The 22,312-nt window shown below is 43.2% G+C and overlaps 1 protein-coding gene across 2 annotated transcripts; it reads left to right on the top strand.

Annotated features, from left to right (window-relative positions):
* The first annotated feature begins 351 nt into the window (after positions 1-351).
* Positions 352-20,779, top strand: E2F7 (E2F transcription factor 7). 2 transcript variants are annotated; one of them, XR_014184790.1, is made up of 13 exons: positions 352-548; positions 3,889-4,164; positions 5,348-5,516; positions 7,575-7,859; positions 8,492-8,650; positions 9,716-9,853; positions 10,526-10,720; positions 11,369-11,453; positions 12,078-12,612; positions 14,022-14,292; positions 15,514-15,584; positions 15,766-15,938; positions 17,555-17,684. XR_014184790.1 is itself a non-coding variant. In XM_082060258.1 (12 exons), the coding sequence occupies exons 1-12, from the start codon at positions 468-470 to the stop codon at positions 17,729-17,731; spliced, it is 2,796 nt and encodes a 931-aa protein (XP_081916384.1). In that variant the 5' UTR covers positions 352-467; the 3' UTR covers positions 17,732-20,779. The 2 variants fall into 2 exon arrangements, 1 of the variants encoding a protein (XP_081916384.1); XM_082060258.1 differs by having other exon boundaries at positions 15,514-15,938; positions 17,555-20,779.
* Positions 20,780-22,312: the final 1,533 nt, after the last annotated feature.

Genomic DNA, 22,312 nt, shown 5'->3' on the forward strand with positions numbered 1-22,312 from the left:
CCAACGGCTCGCCTCGCGCTGGCGGCCCAGCGGCGGGAGCCGGGGGGGGAGGGGAAGGATAGGGGTAAGGGGCAGGGCCGCCGAGCGACCGCGCCAAGAAAAGGAGCGAAGCGGCCCCGCGCGGGCGGGAGCTGCCGTCCCGCGCCCCGCTGCCGCGCGCTGGCCTGCCCGCGCGCTGATTGGCCGGCCGCACGGCCGGGGCTCCCCGGCGGGCTGCCCCTGATTGGCCGGATTGTAAAGGGATGTCTTGAGGGCGCCTGGCGGGAGCGGCAGAGCCCTGCGCGCCCCCCGCCCGCCCGCCGCCGGGGTAAGGGCGCGGAACCGCCCGCCGCTCCCTCCCCGCTCCCCGGGAGGGAAGCCCCGAGCTGCCGCGCTCCCCTCGCGTCCCGCCGGTGACGGGAGCGCTGCCCCGGGGCGGGAGCGGCTCCTCTTAAGGGTTGGGTTAAAAGCGCTTTCTCGCTTTGCAGATGGAGGTGAGCGTCCTGGCGCTGCGGGACCTGGCCGGCGGCCGGCCGGGGCGGTGGGGCCGCGCCGAGGCGGCCCAAAAGGTGAGCGGGCGTGAGGGGGGCGGCGGGAGCGGGGTGCCGTCTGTCCCCGGCGCCGCGGGGTCCTCTCACGCGTTACTCCGCCTCCCCCGGTGCGGAGCATCGCGCCGGCCCGGGCGCAGCGCGAAGCTCCGCGGGGGCGGCCGGAGCTGCAGAGGAGGGTTTGTCCACCCCACTGGCTGGAGCGCTGGGGACTGCGGTGCCCCGGCCTCAATGCGCACAAGGGGTGCAGGGCCACGACCCGGGAGGGCATGGAGGTGGGTCTGGCCAGGTGTGTGGGCCTGGGTCGTGTCCCTCTCGCTCCCAGGGGCTGCATTTGGGGTGCTGCCCGTGGGACCACTGCACCTGGTCTGAACAGCAGTATGGAACCTGTCGGCACTTGGAGCTTAGGGGTGTCCGATGCTACCGCTAAGCTAAAAAGACAATCCAGCAGAACAACCGTGAGTCATGCCACCGTTGTCAGTAAGTGGAGTGATTACGCTCTGGCATTATTCCCAGGGAAAGAGTTTTTAGCTGTCACTTAAAAAGTAAAACCCACTACGCAATCTCAAGCATCCCAGTGTCTACTGTTGCGTGAAGTGGAGAAGGCTTTTGTAGAGACTCAGCATTCAAAAGCCAACCGACACCAGGCCTGATGTGACATGAGAATAGTATAGTCCTGTTATTTAGCAGCAGTTTGATCATGCTGATGCATGTCAGCTATGCATGCCTTCTGGCCTGGGAAAGTGTGCGTGTATCCATACAACGGTGTTCCCAGATCAAGAGGCTAAGCAGTGCTGTTCAGCAAGGAGCAAGCTCATCGCTTCTCTCCTGCCTCACCAGCCAGGAGACAGGATATCTGGCCTTGGACATGCCTTGCTCAGTAATGTTTCCCGAACTAGACCTGATTCATGAGCTACTGTCCATGCTCAATCCAAGTCCTCCAAAGATCTCACAGATCTTGTCAGACTCAGCTCCTGTTATCCCAGATATTTGTTTCAGTTCCTGCTTACATGCTGAGTTTATTAAGCCAGCCTTGTCCTCTTGTATTTTTAAACCATCTCTGCTTGGATCAAGATGCATCTCATACTTCTACCAACTGCCCTTTCACTTTTGTGAAGTACAGCTAGGAGTTCATAGAGCATTGCAGTGACTGAAAAAAAAATAAAAGGAGAAGGGTTAAAAGCATTTTTTACCTTAGTAGGCAATTATGACATTCAGGAAATAAAAATCTGAAAGTTTGGTAGCAGACGTGTGGTTCTCATATAGTGCCACTACTTTTTTCATTGCGATATTAGCACCAACATGAAAATTTGAGGTTGTGGAAGAGCAAGTTGCTTCAGCTGCCCTCACTGCAGTTCCATTAGCACCAGTCATAGTGAAGAGGACCTTGAGGGGAAGGTAGATTTCCTCCATCACGGATTAAGTGTTGATTCACTGCCAAATGTGAAATTACAAGAATATATTGAGTGCCAACACTATGTGAACATATATTCCAAGAAAGACCGTGGCCTCTAAAGCGACTCCCATTTATCACAATGTAGTAAGTTAAACTGGCTGAATGTTAATTGTAAAAGAAGATACATTTATTACATCCTTTTGGATAATTCATAGGTGAATGTGTGCAGAAGTGTTCTTCACCAGTGCTCAGACCATAATAGTATCAGTGTGCCCAATTTGTTTCTAGTTTGAATGCTAACGGAACTGCTCCTAGTAAAAGCCAGCTTCAGTTGTTACTAGAACTTCTTTCTGCTTTCTAGCTACACTGTACCTGATAAGACGACGTTTGGAATCACCTATTTAAATATCCATATCAGCTTGTGATAGTGGAACTGCTCCAAATAAACAGCAGAATTTAGCTTAGGAAAGTCCTTACAGCAAACCAATAGTAGCTTAACGTTTTCTTTCAGGCTATATTCCATTTCAGAATTAGACTTCTTGCAGCACAAAATAAAATACATAATAACAATATCTGGCTTCAAAGTTATCACGGTTTTTGGAACTCATTTTGGAAAAAAAAAAATTAAGTCATATTCTTAATCTGAGCAAGGAAACTTGCTCAGTTTGAGACCAGCACCAAAAAAAACACAGCTAGACTGAAGAGCAAACAAATTCAAGCCTGATTTATAATTTAAAAGCAATTTGCTATGGTTCCAAAGGCTTCATTCCCAATTCCAGCAAGTTATAAGCTTCGCTAGCTTTCTGCTGATAATCTGTCTGCTTCACTTTCTCTTCCTTCACTCAAAGCGCATGCAATCATTTCAAGGGAATCTGGAAACCACTGAGCAATATTAGCTAGAGTTCTGAGAAATGATGTCCTGTTTGTAGGGTATTAAGGAGAATTAAGCGATAGCTGGACTATCTAAGAACAGAATATTGGTCTCCCTGAGCAAAAAGTGACAGTACAACTTTCTGCATGGGCATTTCTGGGAGTCCTGTTCTGTGCCAGGTGTAAGATACTTAGACCTCAACTTTAGATATACTGCAAAGAAAGCCAGTATGATCTGCTCTTCGTTTCATTTCTTTGTTGTTGTTGTTTTTTTTTTTTTTTGCAATAACAAGCTACAGTGAAATAGTGTCTCCAGCTGCTCAAACACACATCTCTCAGGTCAAGGATACCAACGATGCTTTTTTTCAGTCAGTCCCTTTAAATTAGTTGATCTGTAGTGATAATTCTTGCTGTAAGAGGAAGGGCTAGAGTTGGACCCAAAGGTGAAATACGAAAAAAATTTGATTGCAGCTAAGGACTGGAGGGAGTTGAGTTTTATCCAAAGAATGATAAAAATCAGCTGATTAATTAGACTTTTCCTTCTAGTAGCTCTTAGCTCAAGGAATATGGTTATGGAGATTTTCTTTGTTGTTTTGAGCAGCAGATAGTGCAGATGCAGAGCTTGCTTCACTTGAACATGAAGTTACATTCACTTTAGTTTGACGATCTGTGACAGCCTGAGCTGCATTCCCAGCATGTCATTTCATTGAAGATCTTTCAAACCGAACACACTGTTTTCTTGTTAAGTGGAATGTAACCAAAGCATAATTTCAGTTTTGATCCAATTTGGTGATTTATGTTTGTGGGCAATGCTGTCTTGTAATAACAGCCAGAGTGTAAAAGCCTGTTAGGCCACAAGTTTGACTGCTTGACCTCAGGTTCTGTAATTCAGGGCACTGTCTCATATACACTGGCTCCAGTACACTAGCATATAGAGGATTTTACCACTTCCAACAAAGGCAGAAGAACTGTGCTAAATATACTGATGAGTGCCACAGCATGAGTCACTACAATTAACCTTTGTAAGAACAGTGAAATTGATTGTCAGACTGTTTTCTTTCCTGTTACATCTGAAGAGTTTCTTGTTTTTAATAGGAAAACATATTTGATCAATCCAGGATGGCCCCAAAGACTCCCATTAAGAATGAACCGGTTGATTTATCAAAGCAAAAAGGCTGCACCCCAGAACGAAATCCAATCACACCTGTTAAGCTCACTGACAGACCTCAGCCTGATCCCTGGACCCCCACTGCTAACCTGAAGATGCTTGTTAGTGCTGCTAGCCCTGACATGAGGGACAGGGAAAAGAAGAAAGAGCTCTTCAGACCCATAGAAAACAGTGAGCAGTGTGACACACACGATTCATTGCAGGTAAGACTCAGAACCTCATCTTTAGTTAGACCTTCCTTAAGCTGTGCCTCAGTTTTCTTCCAGCTGGTACTTCGCTCCCTATGGAAAACTACCAAATTGCAAAACATTCCAAAGGACAGTTGCCCACACGGCACTGGCTGAGCAGAAGGACTTTCAAAGACTAAGATTAAATGTCCTAATAGTAAATGACCTGAGACCCTTCAAGAGCCTGAACATTACTTAAAAAGACAGTGAAGGAAATAGAGCTTAAATGTGTTATTTTCCCCAACTTAAGTACTTCTGACACTATTTTCTGGCCCACATTAGAAAGAAAATTTCCAGATAATTTTAAACAGACAGGCAGTGTTTTCAAAAGCAAATTGCCAAGCAAGGAAATTCAGGTTTCAACAGCTGCCACCACTCTTAGCTTTTCTTTGCTAGAGGGGAATATATTTTTTCTTTTCCCCCTTTTTTGACACAAAAGCAAAACCTCAAAGTTACCGGTGCAGAAAAATCCTCCATCATTCTCATTTTCTGCAGCTCATGTAATTAATAAACACACTTCTTCATACGTTCTTTCCATCACAGTTTTGTCTTTTTCTTTTTTTTTTGCCCTGCAGGTACAGAAAGACCACATTCAGGCCATCCTAGGTATTTCACTTAAGTTAATAGCCTCACTGAGTTTAAGTTTCAGAGACTGGGTGGTGCCTTTTATGGTCTCTTAGCACCATGCCCCCTCCCCAACCCTGAGTTTCTTAAAGTTCTAGAGGCACCGTAAAGGGCAGTAAAAGATCTTGGAAGAGGTTTTGTAGGAACTCTCTGATGACTTGTACATCTTCTGGTTTATTAGATCCAGAAGGGAATATTCCTCTTGCTCTCAAAAATAAATATTCCTTCCAAGTAGGATCTTGCCATCTGCTAGTCTTGGGTGTTTGGTCTTACTGTTTCGTTTTTTGATGCATAATCATTATTTTATGATCTTGCAGATAAGAGTCTATCTGTAGATATCTTGTGTGATGAATTAAAAAGAGCTTGCAAGCAAAAGTGTGTCACCCAAGTGCTCTGTGCTTGCAAGCAGTCTATGTTTTTTTCCTTATTAGAAAGTCTGAGCTTAAATATTGCGAACATATGAAATGCGCCTTGCTTGGCTATGCCTTTCTTCTAAAGCTCTGCACTAAAATGTTAACATTTATTTTTTTAACAGTATGATATGGTAGATGACTGCACGATTGATGAATTTGAAAAGCAGAGGCCCAGCAGAAAACAGAAAAGCTTAGGACTCTTGTGCCAAAAGTTTCTAGCTCGCTATCCAAGTTATCCATTGTCGACAGAAAAAACTACTATTTCTTTGGATGAAGTGGCTTCAATTCTTGGTACGTATACCTGCAAAAATGGGATAACTCATCACCTGGAGTAAGCCCACAGGAGGGCCTCCAAAAGATCTTCCATACAGAGTACCTTCAAGGTCTGCCTTTTCCTGGGTTTGAATGCTCTTCTAATCATACTAGTCAAGAGTTGGAAATGCCTAATATTCCTAAGTGACTTTACTACTTGATAGTGCATTTTGAAGTCTGCTTTCTGACAGTACTTTTTACTAGATAGATCTATCTATCTATCTATCTATCTATCTATCTATCTATCCTCCAGCTGTTTACCAACTTTATTGCTTTCTTAAATTTTCAATTTGCCAAACACTGAAAGAGTTATTAGTGACAAACCCTCTGAAGGAAGACTTACAAACAACAAATTTTGTCAAAATGGATTGTTTGGGGAAACAATTGCAAACTAGTAGATGTAGGAAATCAGGTGGGATGACTGCCTGACTTCAGTAACATGCCTGACATTATATCTTCCACGTGGAAATGGGAGAGAATCCAGACGAAGTAAATAGTTAAATAAACTATTCTTTTTTCAATTGTTCTTTTAGATTTTGCAGCTACTCCTTTCTGTGTTTGCATGAGATGCTTGTGCTCCAGCCTTGTACAGCTGACCTTTATTCTGTGTTGGGAGTGGTGTTACCTTCTTTTCCTATATACTAGAAACTTTGTTTTAAAACCTACTGTTGCAGATTTTACCTCCCAGAAGGGCATTTGTTCTTCTCCCTTTGGGTTTCACTTCCTTGCTTGCCCGTATCCACATGTTTCAGGGACCACTAAATTATTCACTGCTCATGTTACTACTCTCTGTGTAACAAATTATGGTTCTAATACAGCTTTTGCTACAAATGTATATTTCTTTGTTGACTGAAGACCTGTGGAAAGACCACAATGAGGGCTATGCTGCTAGTACCTGACAGGCACCAGGATGTGTATAGCACTGTTGTTTTTCCGGAGTATGTTTCGCTCCAGGATCTCCACACACTTGGAGATACTCATGAATTGTTTATCATAATATCTGTTTGAGGCTGGTATTATCCATATTGTCCAGATGGGTAAACAGATATCTGTTTGAGGCTGGTATTATCCATATTGTCCAGATGGGTAAACAGATGCATCAAGGCCTTGCCTTCCGCAGGAAGGTCTTTCAAAACCTTTCTCCTTGGCTAGCACTTGTTCTGTTCAGCTGATGTTAACTGTTATGGGATTTCTGGTGCAGATGCTGCCACTGGCATATAGTGCACTGTGATATTAATAGATATAACAGCCATGCTTCAGACAGCACTGGACACAGGTACTTGAGACAGTGAGCAGAGCCACCAGCCTGTTCATATTCAGTCTCCAGCCTCACTCATATCTGTCAGGCTGAACCCAAGTTGGACAAATTTCATAGATTTCCCATTGGTGCACAGCCAGCCAGCACTGCGGACTCATTTCGGCTGCATTTGGGAACAGTGGGTGTCATTTTCCTCTGCTTCGCCCCTTGCAAAGCCTTTGACTTTTCTTTGCTTGGTACATGCTTAGCAAGTACTTGTGCCATTGGAAATGCAAGTGGAGCACCACAATCCCACCGGCTCTTGTAGGAGGGGGCTTTTATATCCACCCCATGTCAGTGTCAGGCTCAGACTCTTTCCTGCCCTCTGTTACACACAGGCTTGTATACAGGTATGTGTCCAAGCCCTTAAGCTCTCTGAGAAGAAGGGACTGAGTGCTTTGAAAACCTCAGGGCAGCCTAGACAGGTCTGAGTGAGTGGGGCTGGGCAGACTGCAATCAGTTCTTCTAAACAGTGTAAATGCTCTAAGCAGAAGCTGTGGCTGAGTCGGCAGTTAACAAAATAGACGAAGAACAACATACCATGGGGCTGGCCATACATAAGTCAATTCTTTCTTGTGCAGATTTGGATGGATCTAATGCCATGTGTCCAGGTGAGCAGTGAAAAATGTGTGGTGAACACAGTATTAGAGAACAGCCTGCTCCCTATTCTGCTTCTGCTGAAGAGCACATTAAAGCTAGATGAGCATCTATGTCTTTTATTTCCTCCCCACTTAAAACAGGAGTTGAGCGGAGACGAATTTACGATATAGTGAACGTCCTGGAGTCACTGCACTTGGTTAGCCGTGTGGCCAAGAACCAGTACTGTTGGCATGGCCGGCACAACCTACGTCAAACTCTGAAAACGCTTCAGGAAGAAGGAGAGCTGCAGTATGGAGAGCTAATGACCTTTTTCCATCACAAGGAGCAGGACTTGGAGTACAAATTTGGAGAACGGAAAAAGGAAACTATTCCAGATTCTCAAGACAGATCATTATTGGACTTTTCAGAACCAGATTGCACCTCTGGTAAGATAACTAATGTGTGTGATGTGATACACAGACACAGGACTCTTTCTCCAGTTTATTACATGGCTTTTTCCCTTCCTTTGCTTTTAAATTAAGTAATTTAAAAATCCCCTTTGCAAAAAGGTGCAGAGGTGACAGAATTCTTCCTTCTGTCCTGTCCCTAGCAGAGGTCTCAGGACAGATTTTCCCTCTGTCCTCCAGACTGGCAGGAACTTCTGCCAAACACTCTGGTTCTTTTCCCACTTGTACCTACCAGTAAATGCTTTATCCTGACAGAAGGTTCCAGTTTCCATTTGCCCACTGCTTGCATGCTGCCCATATAATACATACTGTTCAAGTTAAAAAGTCCATTCGAGTCGCAAAATTACAGTGGTGCAAAACTGTGTAACATAACATAGAATCTGCTTTGAAATATGACTTTCTAAAAGCTATTTCTCCAAGCTTTAATTTTTATTGCCTTTTGAAGAGAGACTTCTGTCTGCATTACTCAGCTATTTGCTGCCTTTCAAAAGATTTCTGCTTGCCCACAAGGAAATACTTTACTTCTTTTGTGTGTGAGAAACCTACTTGCTAGTTTTCTGGCTGTGATGGATGACATGTGCTAAGAGGCTTGGGTGTTATTTGTAACACAGCATCTGCAAACAGCAGAAAGGACAAGTCGTTGCGGATTATGAGCCAAAAGTTTGTCATGCTGTTCCTTGTCTCCAAGACCAAGATAGTCACTCTGGACATTGCAGCAAAGATACTGATAGAAGAAACCCAGGACACAGTGGACCACAGCAAATTTAAGAGTAAGCTTGCTGTTGAGAAACAAATCCATCAGTCATTGAGTAAAGAAAATGGGGGCATGTTTGGAATGACACCATTAGGTAATGGCAAGAACAGGTCAGGAATCTTGCTGAAATATGGTTTGTGGTTTTTTTAATTGCAAATGCCAGTTTGTGAAAACAGCGTTTGAGGTGGTGAAGAGTCAATTTGACAATTGTCTCCAAGTTTTAGCTTCTGAATGAAGAAATTTTTTTGTTTGAATTTTTTTTTTAGTACTTTAGCCCTGTTTCCTGTACCGTTCTGAATGACTTTTCAGAACTTACTGAAATGAAAAATTGTTTAATATAAAGGAATTCCTTTTATTCTCTGCAGAAACGTGCTACTTCTCCTTTTCCCTCGAGAATGCTTTCACAACTGGATGGCACAACTGGTTGCTTTTCAGTTAGTGGGGTTTAGTACTTAGATCCCTTGAACAATATGGAAAAACTCACCAGTAGTAAATAATTCTTTTAAAATAAAGACTTTTCTTTTAAGTCGTCAAAGTGCTTTTAAAGAAAAGTACTTGCAGTTTGGTCTTAAAATTCTACCCCAAATACTGGGAGGGATGTGAGGAGTTTATCTGGACAATCTCTGATTATCATATTCAGCTGAAACGTTATTTATTAGAGTGACAGAGATTTTTCTGAGTGTTATATTTTTAAGTTGATAAATATGTGTCCTCTTGTGATCAGCTGTGCACTTAGGTGCCTCTTGCTCCCAAGTGCTTGTCTTTACCCCGGGTGAAGGTAGCTGCCTGCTCTGGGCAAGCTGATAGTGTAATCACTTCCTAACCCATTTCCATTTAAATGAGGCAGGTGAGCTTAAACCTGAGCAACTAAGATGGGTGAGCAGCTAAGATATGAAGAAGCAGTGACAAGCAGGTGGGAGCTGGCATGGCAGGCTTCATAGAAGGTGGCTTAAGTATGTTCCAATTTACCCACCTCGCTTATGAAATCTGGGGTGATATTCTGTAATGAAATTGTCAAGAAATATGTACTCTACACATTGTAAATGTTACTGTCTTGACTATTTCTGCCCTTTCTTGTTAGCAAAGGTACGAAGACTGTATGATATTGCCAATGTTCTCACCAGCCTAGGCTTGATCAAGAAAGTTCATGTCACAGAGGAACGAGGACGCAAACCAGCATTCAAGTGGATTGGGCCTGTGGAATTCCCTGGAAAGACCGGTAACTTGTGCAGCTTGCATCTCTGTTCTTTTTGTTTTGACAGTCCCTTCCCAAGTGGTAAAAGGTGGTTTTGCATGTGTAAAGAATGGCTGGGCACTCACCGTCTGTCCTCTGATTATAATTGCTGGCCAGCTCAACATTTGCCCTTGTTAGACTACACTCAAGGATGGATATCAAAGGATACAGTGTCTTGCTGGTATTTTTACACTGGAAAGCCTGTTCCAGTGTCTTACCACCCTCAGAACAAAGAATTTCTTCCTAATATCTAATCTAAACCTACTCTCAGTTTACAACCATTGTCCCTCATCCTATTGCTATACTCCCTGATGAAGAGTCCCTCCCCTTCTTTCCTATAGGCCCCCTATAAGTGTTGGAAGGCTGCTATAAAGTCTCCCTAGAGCCTTCTCTTCTCCACACTAAACAACCCGAACTCTCTCAGCCTGTCCTCATAGGTGAGATGCTCAAGCCCCCTGGTCATCTTCATGGCCTCCTCTGGACCTATTCAAGCAGGTCTATGTCTTATGCCGGGGGCACCAGAGCTGAACAACGTACCCTAGTTTTTTGGGGTGGTATAGAGGTTACCTCTAATGTACGAATTTGGTAACACGACAGAAGCCTAAACGATGAGCTGTTTTCTCTGAAGGAATGTCATACAAAATTATGTTCCTACAGATGAGCCAACAGGACATAGCCCAACATCTAATCCTCTTCCAAGGATGCAGAGAGGAGCCTGTGCCCCATATCAGATCTGTGCTACTGGAAAGCAAAGGTTTACACGTCATGCTTCATTTAATGGTGCTCAGCCTTGTGAAGGGACCAAAAGGAAGGTCAGTTCAGAGCCCAACAGCCCGCATCAAGAGAGGCAAGGTAACTACTAAGGAAGCATGTTCCTTTGAATCCCACTGGATCTGCCTAAATGTGAGCCCACTAATTCAAGGCACTTGGCTGAGTGGATCTGCCATATTAAATTTATGAATTACCCTTGGGAGGTGCCTGTATTTTTACTGCCCAGGTGATGAGACTTCTAATTTGGGTGCTCCAGAGAAATACCTGAAGTTAGATAAAATTAATCTGGGCCATATTGCCTGGAATCTGCAGTTTGTTTTCTGGTAAATGTTTCTGTTCTCCACTAAATGCAACTATAATATAGTTTATTCTGTTAAAATTTGGTATAGATAAAGAAGGATTCTTTAGCCACAAAAGCTTGCTTTATTTTATGGTTCCTAATATAGTGGAATTTACTGTAACAATCTAATGGATAGCTGTTAAAAAAAAAAGATGCAAGAATTACAGGGCTTTTCACAGCTCCCTGTTATAGGAAATGATGACGTCGAGGACCCCTCCAGTGGGACTGAGAGTTCTGATTGTCTTGCAGGTTCTGCCTCTAGGTGATTAGTGGATGTTATAAAAATGTGCCAGGATAGAAAAATTATATCTATTATTTAATATGGGCAGTATCAAAATATGCTTGGTAAACCTTCCTGTTATTAATTGGATGCTCCTTTGTTCTTTCAGCCTGTATTGTGAATTCAGATGAATATTGCTCCAAAATGATAAATCTAGCAGCTGTCTGCAGGCAGAAAATAGAGGAAGATTCTGGGTAGGTTTGTCTTCACTCCTGTTCAGTTTCAGCTTCATGCTTGTCATGTTTAGTTCAAGGGTAGGTTCTATTGATGGGACTGAAGCAGAAAATCATCAGTCTCATTATTACTATTTTAATTCTGATAGGTCTCAGCATAGCTTTTTCTTAATTGTTTTTTCTTCTGTCCAGTTTACACCCACTTGTACTACTGTTGTCCTTTAGCTTCAGGAGTTCTTCCTCTCATATGTGTTTGTGTAGGTTATCCCTGCTTCCTTTTACCTGTTGTCTATGTAGGATGAGCAAATCACAAATCCATGGAAAAGCCTCTCTGTCATATCAGTGGGTCTTCTCTGTACCTATACAAATTTGAATTCATTTGTGAATGATTGACTCCAGTCAAGTGCAACCGAAAGTATTATTTTTCTGCCAAAAACCTGATAAGTTCGCTTCTGTGTGATTATTAATAACAGAAAGTGACCCACCTTGTAAGCTGTGTAAAAGTAGTGGTTTGGGTGCAGGATTTTTTCCACGTTTATGTCCAAAAATGTACCTGTTTGCTTTTAAGGATAAAATGAGGGTTTAATTTTGGACTAAATAATTTTCCTCTTTTCATTACTACTTTTCCTTTTTTTTTTTTTTTAGGAATAAAGTTTGTGCCGCAGAGACGATACTAAATTCAGCAAGGAACTCAAGCATAAGCTCACCTCTCTCTCCTCTTCCAGTTCTTGGGGACTCTGATTTCTGTGTTAACCCTTTGCCTCAGGCAATCTTCCCTGTGGTTCAGGCAGATGTGCCAAGCCTCTCGCTAACGAATGGCATCAGCAGCCAACCTCTACACCCTTCTACACCAGCAACCTCCAAAACAGAAAATGGAAAACCTACCCTGCTCCCCAACCAACCCTTCTTGTGCTTCCCCTCTTCATCTCTTTTTATGCTGTGCAGTGGTCTTCAGGAAAATAACTTAAGGGAGACTCTGCCCATCACAGGAGAGGTGGGAAACAGGAGAGCAGAAACTAAGGCTCCCGTACCTCCAGCTGCCTGCCAGAAACGTGGCTCCCACAAGTGCGCATCACCCTCTGCAATTGCAGACAATGAAGAGCCAGCTGCTAAAAAGCAGAGTATGGAACAGCTGAGTATGGAACAGAGTGATGTGCCCCTCTCACTTGTAGTACCCAAGGTAATGGAGTGAATTTTGTTATCACTTAGGTTTCCTGTAAGTGAGGAAAGACTTTTTCCCAAGACAATATTTTCAGAAGTGAAAATTCACTACGCTGCTCTTGTTAAAGATACAAATGCTGCCTAGCACATGTTAATAAAATTGTAAGGGTGCTGTGCCAGGAAGTATAGGAATTAACTGGGAGATATTTTCACACTATCAGGGGAAAAAGGGTTGTGATTTCTTTGCATAGCGAAGTGATGCTCAGTTGTTCTTTGGAGTCGGCGTCATGATCATTGTCTTTAACAAAACAGCCCACCTGAGGGGAAGAAACTCCACCAGGAGTCCTGTGTCCAGCTCTGGAGCCCTCAGCACAGGAAATACATGGACCTGTTGGAGAGGGGCCTGGGGAGCCACAGAAATGATCAGAGGGCTGGAACAGCTCTGCTGTGAGGACAGGCTGGGAGAGTTGGGGTTGCTCAGCCTGGAGAAGAGAAGGCTCCAGGGAGATGTTATATTGCAGCCTTTCAGAACTTAAAAGGAGCCTATGAGAAGGATGAGGAAACACTGTTTAGAAGGGCTTGTTATGACAGGACAAGTGGTAACGGTTTTAAACTAGAAGAGAGGAGGTTCAGTCCAGACATGAGGAAGAAATGTTTTACAATGAGGATGGTGAAACACTGGCACAGGTTGCCCAGAGAGGTAGTAGATGCGCCATCCTTGGAAACTTTCAAGTCCAGGCTGGATGGGGTTCTGAGCAACCTGATCTAGTTGAAGATGTCCCTGCTCATTGCAGGGGGTTTGTACCAGATGACCTTTGAAAGTCCCTTCCAACCCAAACTATTCTATGAGTCTATGAAATCAATTAACAATTACTCCTCATCTTCCCCTGATAGCTTGGTCTTTCCCAGACAGCAGCAGCATTGCTTGCTCCACTGAGCTACAGCAAATGTGATTTGTACTTTTTCCCTACTCTCCAACCTGAGTCCCTCTCTCTCAAGCCTAGTGTTGCCCACAGCAGGCTGGTGAGAGAAGGATGATGGTGAAGGTGAAGTGCAGCTATCTTACGGTTCTCTTAACTACTGAAAATAAGGGTCAGGCTCAAGGTCATACCAGTGTTTGAATATAAGCTACTTGAAACAGATGTTTTTCCGTATCAAAAAAATAGAATCTCCAAGCTCAGGTATTATTATCCAGTGTCTCCAAGTGCTGAAAGTGAACTACAGCAGAGAGCACAGGGCTCAGGTATCACTAATGTAGCTCTTCAAACCCTCAAACAACATTTTTAACTTGTTAACCTGCTAATCAGTGTTGTGGTGCCCCTTTGCACAGATGAACGTTTCACTCTGTAGCTGAGGGAGGTGCAGAAGGGACATCATACTGTGTTATTTCCATTTGAACTCTTCATTTCCCTTTTTGTTTTTGCTTAGAAGCCTTTTGAGTCTCCCAAGGCAGAATCTACCCCAAGAAGTGGCTGTATGTCTGCTGTACATCTAGAAGATTTTCCTCTTGACCTCGCAAGTCCTGCTGCTCCAGAGGCTGTGGACAAGGAGTCTACTAAACTTTTAGATTCTCAGGAGCAAGAAAAACAGTCTCAGAATAAAGACCTTGATGAACACTCTCCAGGAAAAGAGCACATCTCTAAAGAAAATGCCAGTCAACCTTTCCTACCACAGTATCTTTATGTTCAGCCTACTGCTGGTAAGGACAGCCATGAGTTCTAGAGGCACCCAAGCTTCTGCATCTGTTCACTGAGCAAACATGGAGACCTACAGATCTGTGAATAAGCCTATATTGGGCACAAAAAACTGTCAGCAGTTCTGTTGTAGTTTAATAGCTCTGAATTCTCTTGACTCCAGACGAACTGTTGCTTTTATGAAAATTCAGGCATTTTTCTGAAGTACCCAAACATTAATAGAGATGAGTAATATGGGTTTTGCATGCTTGAATTATGTGCAGCAAAAAAGAAACCTATTTGGCATCCAAAGCTCAAAGGAGCTGGAAGTCTAGGTTTGGCAGAAAGGCAGCTTGAGTAGTGCAACAGCATCCCCCTCAGTGAATTTAGTGATCTATTAACTTTGTACTGTCTTGTCGTGTGCATCATCAGGATAACCCCACAAACACTGAGGCACGGAGAGTGTAGCCAGGCCTGCTTGTAGGATGCAGTAGGGATGGAGAGGAAACAGCTGAAAATATTACAAGGAGATTTCATGTCCACTGTTTTTTGTGCCTGTGGTTGTGTGGAGTGGTGACCGTTTTGTGGGAACAGTCTACGTGTGGCAGATTTCCCTGAATACTGCTTTAGTATTTGATTTACTTGTGGCTCAGAGTGGTATCCATGGGATTTCACTTATAGGATGGAGACACTCAGTTTGAAAATGTTGATCCTGGTGGTTTGGAAGGTCAAAAAAATTGGGAACCAGAGCAGCTTCTGTTTCAAGACAGCATTTCAGCCATTCTCAGAAAACTAGTGCCTTTGGGGTATATGTTTCTGGGTGCTGTCCTTTTTTTTTATTATTATTATTAAAAACAATGCATATGTTTTCATATCACAGAGGATATGATTACTGTTAGTAAAAAATGAGTTTGTTTAGCCAAGATGTTGCTTGTGACTGAAGTTAGAAGCAGAAAACAGCAAAGCGTGTGGTTGATACTTAAATATGAACAATGTAACTGGATGCAGATATAGTGAACAGGCAGTAGGGGGGGAGATGGAGAAAGGTAAGGAAAAGGAGCTTGACAGCAGTCACAAGTTTGTGACAGTTTTCTTCCTTCTTTTTTCTCTTTTTGTCAGTATTCTTCCTGGGCAGCCTGTCTCCTTCTTTGTCATCTTCCCTCTTTTCTGTTCTAGATGAAGTTATAATAGCTTAATTCCATTTTGTCAACTGTGTTAATGCATTGCTTTTTCTCTCTTTGGTTTAGGAGTGAGCAGTTTTAATTTCCTGTTCTCTGCAAACCAAGCCCCTGGAGCTATCAGCCTGGCTGCGAGCCAGGTACCTTCTCTGAGTGTCCCCTGTGTCGTGGTGCCATCAGCAGCTTTGGCTTCCTTCCCTCTCGTCTGTTCTCCCACCATCAACAGTCCTCTTTCTCCAGTTCCCGATGGCTCTTTCTCAGCTCCCACCTCTGTGAATTTCAGTATGTCCAGCCTGGCATCAACAACACCCGTTTTCATAGGCACTACAGCACTGGTCACCCCAAAAGTCTCACCCACTCCTTCGATGGATCCCCAGCAACCAGCTCACCCCTCTCTGCACCTGAGTCCTGTGCTCGCGAGGTCTTGTGGCGCCGTTAAACTGGACTCCCCTGTGTGTGTGGGGCACCCGGTGACCCTTCTGAAGCTGCAACAGGTAAGAGCAAAAGGTAGTTGAGTGACCGTGAAACAGCTGTGCCAAGTCACAGGGAGGGAAAGCAGCTTGTGCTGGTGCCAGTGTGTCCCAGTGGTGAGCTGGGACATTGGAGCTTGTGTCTTCCACTTAGCATCACAGAATCATAGAATGTCCTGAATTGGAAGGGACTCACAAGGATCATCGAGTCCAACTCCTGTCCCTGCATATGACACCCCCACAGTTCACACCATGTGTCTGAGGCCATTATCCAGTCTCTTCTTGAACACTGTCAGGCTTGGGGCTGTGACACCTCCCTGGGGAGCCTGTTTAGTGCTCCACTACCCTTTGGGTGAAGAACCTTTTCTTAATGTCTAACCTAAACCTTCCCTGGCATATCTTCTTCCATTCCCTCGGGGTCTGTCATTGGTCACCATAGAGATCAGCATCTGCTGCTCCTCCTCCCCTTGTGAGGAAGTTGTAGACTCTTTAGTTTGCATGTCCAGCTGTAGTGGTGGCAGGGCTTGGGGCAGTGTTAAACACATAGCCCAGCATAGCATGTCTCACCCTGAATGTTAAAAGGATGGGCTTTAAGAATCTTACAGCAGTTTTAAAATAATAAAAATCTTAATCTTTTAAGATCTTTTAGGAATAGAGAAAAAAAATTAGTCACAGGTTGTTTTTTTTCTGAGTCAATATTTTTTTTACCCATTTGACACTGTAATTATAAGCATCTTACACACTGGCTACAAAAAAGAGGCTTGTTTTTCATAATTTAGGAGTCAGCTGGCTGCAACACTTTTCAGCTAGTAGTGTCCTGGGTTACCTCCTTGCCCCTGTTCTCATCTCTCTCCAGCAAATAATGGAAACTTATGAAGATGTTTTAAAAAATCTACCACAGAAACAGACTTTTCAAGTAAAAAAATGAGAAATTCAAAAGTGAAGGAGGGCTCATTTATCCCAAGTACAATGAGTGACCTTAAACAGTCACGTTACACTGTGTTACCTGGGTCTTCACAACTATTAGCAGTGATATTTTGGCACTGCTTTAGCTTACATTATTAAATCCGTGATTTGTTTTCTTTTTGTCCAATGCAGTGACAAACAGATTGAACTTTTGGAAGCTTTTTGAGTGTTATTTTATGTTTAGCTTGTTCAAGCTTTAGATAAAGGCTGTAATAGGGACTGATTGACAGCCAATCTGATGACAGATACTAACATTAGAGGTTATGGTGGGTGGCACTTAAAATAGGAGTGGCCAGGGTTTAGGAGGCTAATTTTAGATCTGTTTTGATGCTAAGAAATAATGAAAGTGAATAAAACATCAAGGAAGGGAAAGAGCCATTTAAGCTAAAGACAAGATTGGCATGAGTATGAACTAGTCATTAATACATTTAAGCTGGAAATGAGATATAGGCTTTCAGCTTCCAGCAATGATGTACTGGCAGCCAGCTCCAAAACAAAAAGCAGGGACAAAGCCTGTAACTTTTCACGTGGAGCTTCTGAAAGGATGTGTGACGTGGTTCCCCACAGTAGCAGGTTACAGGCCTTAAAGCCTACAAGCTGCCTTCTGTTTGCATGCTTGCCTGTAGGCTTTGAGAGAACCCTACTGAATCACTCTGGTTTTGTTTCACAAATAGCCTTCGTCAGCTCCCCTAACTCCCAAAAGCATCCGTCCTGCATGTCACGAGGCATTTTTCAAAACTCCCGGAAGTCTTGGAGACCCTGTTGCTTGGAAGAAAAATGAAGGCAACCAGACCAGAAATGCCAGCTCTGTGCAGAGGAGACTGGAAATCTCTAGTACCAGCGCTGACTAGCTCCACTTGTTGCAAAAGGTGGGCAGATTTTCCTAGGACCCTCTATCGACTACAAGCAAACACTTACCTGGCAAGAGGAGTGCGTTGAAATGTCATCCCATCTGTCATGCTTCCCCGCTATCTATTCACCTGCCAGTTCTGTTAACCACCTTCACAAATCATCACGGGTACTGAAAACCTGTTACTGATTTGTTCCTTCAGTAATGATTTGAATTCAGATGCTTTGCTTCACATGGCCTTGTGGGCATCAAATTGTATTTGTGGTTTTAGTTGGGACAACTCTCCTTATTGCTCTGAGGAGATGCAAACAGATTTCTTTGCAATCCCCAGGGGTTCTTTTTTCCTGTTTTTTAGTGAGGTATCCAGCACTTATCTGGGGTAAGCATTCTTTTTGCATATATTCTACTTACCCTGAGTAAATCTGTGGTGAAAATTATAATCTCTTGCAGTTGTGAGAACAACTGCTTCCTTGGTACCAATCTGTCAAGTCCTGCCTCTGCAGTGTGGCCTTTTGCTGTTTATTTTGTACATTGGAGTGGGATTTAGTGCAAAAAAAGGGTTTTTTGCAGCTTCAGAATAACAGATTTTCTCAGGGTAGGATTACTTGAATGTCAGTTGGTTGTTGTACAATTTGCCCGGCACTTGAGGTTAGAAAAACCTAATAATAGCTTAACACAATATGATTGAATGTATACACGTGAAAATATTAAGACCAAAATAACTGTGAATGTTAACATTTTTATAATTGTGTTAATGAACTGTATTAGTCCTTGGGTTTTTTTTGTTTTTTAATCTGAGCAAAATGTACAAGTTAAATGTAAAGAATACAGAACCTGATTTCTTAAATAAGTCTGACAAAGTAATTTGAGAGTGGCGAGCCACTGAGAGGGCTATGCTAAGTTTTCATCTACCTTTAAATGTATAGTCTAGACTTTATGACCAAGGAACACTGGTAAGTCATTAACCACATTATTAGATTCAGTCTAACCTGAGTCTACTTAAGTGCCTACTTAGCTGTTTACTACTTAAGGGGTATGTACTTAAGTGCCTAACTCTTCACTTAGAGGAATTTTATAACTAGTTAATAGTGCATTTGAGCACACTTGGAAGACAAGGGAGATCTTATCTTTTGGTGCATATCTATCTAAACCATAAAAAAGAAGCTGAAAAGAGCAGGAGCCATAAACTTTGGAAGTGGGAAAAATTATCTATATTCCTTAGGAGAAGATAAAATGGAAGAAAAGTCTAACAGTTAACATTCAGAGTCATCAAATAATGGATGGTGCTATTAGTAATATAGGATATAATTTTAAGAGTTAATGCTCTTATGCTTAGGTGTATTTTCACTGGTGTAGGAATCTGCAATTAAATTTGTGCAGTTTCCTGTATAAAAGACAAAAAGTGTTGCTGTTCACATCACGTTACTCTGGATTTTTAACAAATATAAGGCCAGCATTACCAGCTCTTTTCTTATTGATACCAGTACTGGTTTTCCAAGGATAGGTACACTGTTGGATGTGCTACTTTGTTGGTCAAGGCAGGCTAGGACTTTGGTTGGGGGTTGGGGATTTGGTGAGGGTTTTATTTTTGTAATGAAATGTATTATGAAAATGGAATATAAGAAAGAGTTTTAGTGGAGCTGAGAATTTGAGTAATGTGGCCTTATGTTAGAATAGACCAATAACAGCTTTATAAGGGGGGCTGGTTAGCCCTTGTTGAATGAAAATCATTATAGTAGAATTATCATAGGAAATTTCAGGGGTGGTAAAGAGAAATCTTCACACAGCTAATTTTAAGGGTTTTTTCTTTTCTTTTTTTTTTAAATTACACTACAGTTGTGAAAGTTTACAGTTTCTGCTTCTGAATTATTTCTTCTTATATGCCCACTTTGATTTCACTTTGAAAAGCAATGTGTAATTGGCATGGTGCTGCCCCTGCACTTCTGCTAGTGTGCATTTGTCAGTGTTGGGGCTGGAAACAGGCTGCAAGGGTTCAGGATGACAGGGTGGATATCGATTCTCCCCACCTTGTCTTTTCCCCTGTAGTACAGTGCAGCCTTTTAGTGAAATGGCAGCTAGGAGCAGAGAGGAGAATCAGATCTAATATTGGCTCTTCGCTCCAGTTGAAGCATCATGGCAAAAATTGCCTTGCTTTGTCAGTAATGTTATTACGTGCCATAACTGACCTAACTATACTTGAAAATGCAGGGACCGAAAATCTATCTTCAGTTTTCCAATTTCTGCTTCTAGTTTTGAGTTTCCATAAGTACAGCAGGTCTGGAAATGAGGATTGACTCCCTCGTGATCAAAGCTGTTTAACGGGTCATGGTTGTGAAAGCAGATTTGGGCCTGAGAGAAGGGGCTTGATATGCCACCTTGTTTTTTGACAATGCAAAATTCTCACTAAGATAGGAGCGGGACTACCGAAGTGGTCGGGCAGTGAAGGAATCAATGCTTCTTGCAGTACCTGAGCTGCTGAGCTAGTCAGATGAGGGGGAAGGGTTGGTTGTCAAAATGCAATGAGTTTGTTTTTGCTATCTTTACCTTCACTGCAAGCTAAGAAGCAAAATAAACTAGGAACAACTCATCAGCAAAGTAGCTTCAGAAAAGCAGAATTTGTACTTGCACTGAGGCAAAGTGCGTACCCAGGATGTTCTGCGGGGTTTGTGAAACCTTTCTGTCCCAAGACAGTTGCTGAGGAGTGTGAGTGTATAACTTATACTTGAATCTACCTGCCACGTTTACATTTCTGATTGTCTTTTGTAAATTGGTGCTATTTCTCTATTTAAAAAGCTGTATTTTTAATGTAAAGCTGCTTCCAGTTTGTACCTTTGCACTGCTAGTTTAATATAGATATTAATTTTATTGCTGTTTATAACTGTTCTTCAGTGATTAGACATGTTGCTTTTCCTGCTCTCTAGCCGTCTTGTTAGCTGTCTGCATATAGCTTTACTCCAATCACATTGTTGAGTTGAGTTTATTTTTTTTTTAATACTATCTTTTAGCAAAATATTAAACTTTTACAGAATAAAAATGAAATTAAAACAGAGACTGAGGCTGTGATTTCAGTATGGAGAGTGGCCTTGAAAAGCAGAATCCACCCACCATGCCTCCAGGTGAGCAGTCCATGTTGGGTGTGAGCACCGAATGAGTCACCCCAGTGGCTCCTGCCTCCTGTTTTACACATGATGGGCACGATTCCCACTCCACTTGGACCAGTGCCATGTAAACTGGCTCTCAGAGTCCTGGAGCTGGCATGGGAACACCCCATGGCCTTGGCCCAAGAGCACAGGAGATGATCCCCAGCACCACAGAGGCCTGTTCCACCACCACCACGGGGCCTGTCCCCAGCAGCCATCCCTGGGCCTGGCTCTCCACAGGGTGGCAGCAATGCCTGCCCAGCCGCCAGCTCCCCAGAGCAGGCCAGGCCCTGACACAGGGGCTGGTGTCCCACAGGTGGAGGCCGTGTGTTTATCAACCACCAGCCACTTGTGGAAAATAAAAATGGAGACAATGGCTATAGCCCTGTTTCCCTTTCTCTTCCCCTTCCCTAATCAGACGTAAGCCACAGCCTGACCCAAGCCCCAGTTCACTGCCTTTGAAATCAACAGCAGGCTTGCTATTGGTTTCAGCAAGCGCAGTATTGTCCCCTTCTCCACCATAATTAAAGAGATGTGAGTTAAGGTCCCATGTTATCAGCAACAACTGCAAAATGCCTTTGAGGTGTGACTGGCCAGGTTCTTCAAAACTCATTTCTGATAGGAAAACACAGCAACTCACTCAACATTGTTTTGGGTTTGTTTTTTGGTTTTTTTTCCCTGTGACTCCACCAATAATAACTTTCCCTTTCAACAGACAAAGCAAGGATAATAAGTTTAATAGGATTAAATATGGTATGAGAAGCACTAACAAGCCTTAACTGCATTCCAGCTCCTCTGGCAGGACCATAGCCATTGTTTCTTTATGGAAGAGCAGGGCTGTAGCTTCCAGCAATTCTCATCCTCACTCGTGCACTTAAAGCTCCTCCTTTTGAAGTAAAAAATAATTAGAGGGGAACATCCAACTCCCTCTGATTTAGTTCTCTCTATAGAAAAGGAAAATTAAAAGCAGTGGCATTGTGGTTGGACGTCTTAATGCTCTGCAGCCTGGGCTGGGCATCCCAGAGCCGGTTGAGAGTCACAAAAGTAAGCCCCTGATGCTGGAGGGTGTTGAACACTGCTAGCAAACCCCATCAGAGAGAGAAGCAAAAGAAAAGCCTCCAATGGGTGGCAAAGCAGAGCCTGCTCCTGCCATGTCCAGGGAAGCAGATCTTCACCAGCCATCCTGGTCAACAAAGAGGGTTTCCTGAGATGTGCTTGGGTCATGGCAATGCTTTCTCTTTCCAGCTCATAGAGGTCTTGAGCAAGGCCCCATGGCCTGCATCGTAATTTATAATTTAATAGCTCAGGATGTAAAGGGGTGAAAAGAATTGCTTCATACAAAAATGAGGTGAATTTAAGCCATGCTGACTGTAATCCTCTGAGAAGATACAAATGGGCAGTAAGCATTAACATCCAGATTCTTTACAGATTCATTTATTGCA

The sequence above is a fragment of the Streptopelia decaocto genome (assembly GCF_964273445.1).
Source record: "Streptopelia decaocto genome assembly, chromosome: 1".
NCBI lineage: Eukaryota > Metazoa > Chordata > Aves > Columbiformes > Columbidae > Streptopelia > Streptopelia decaocto.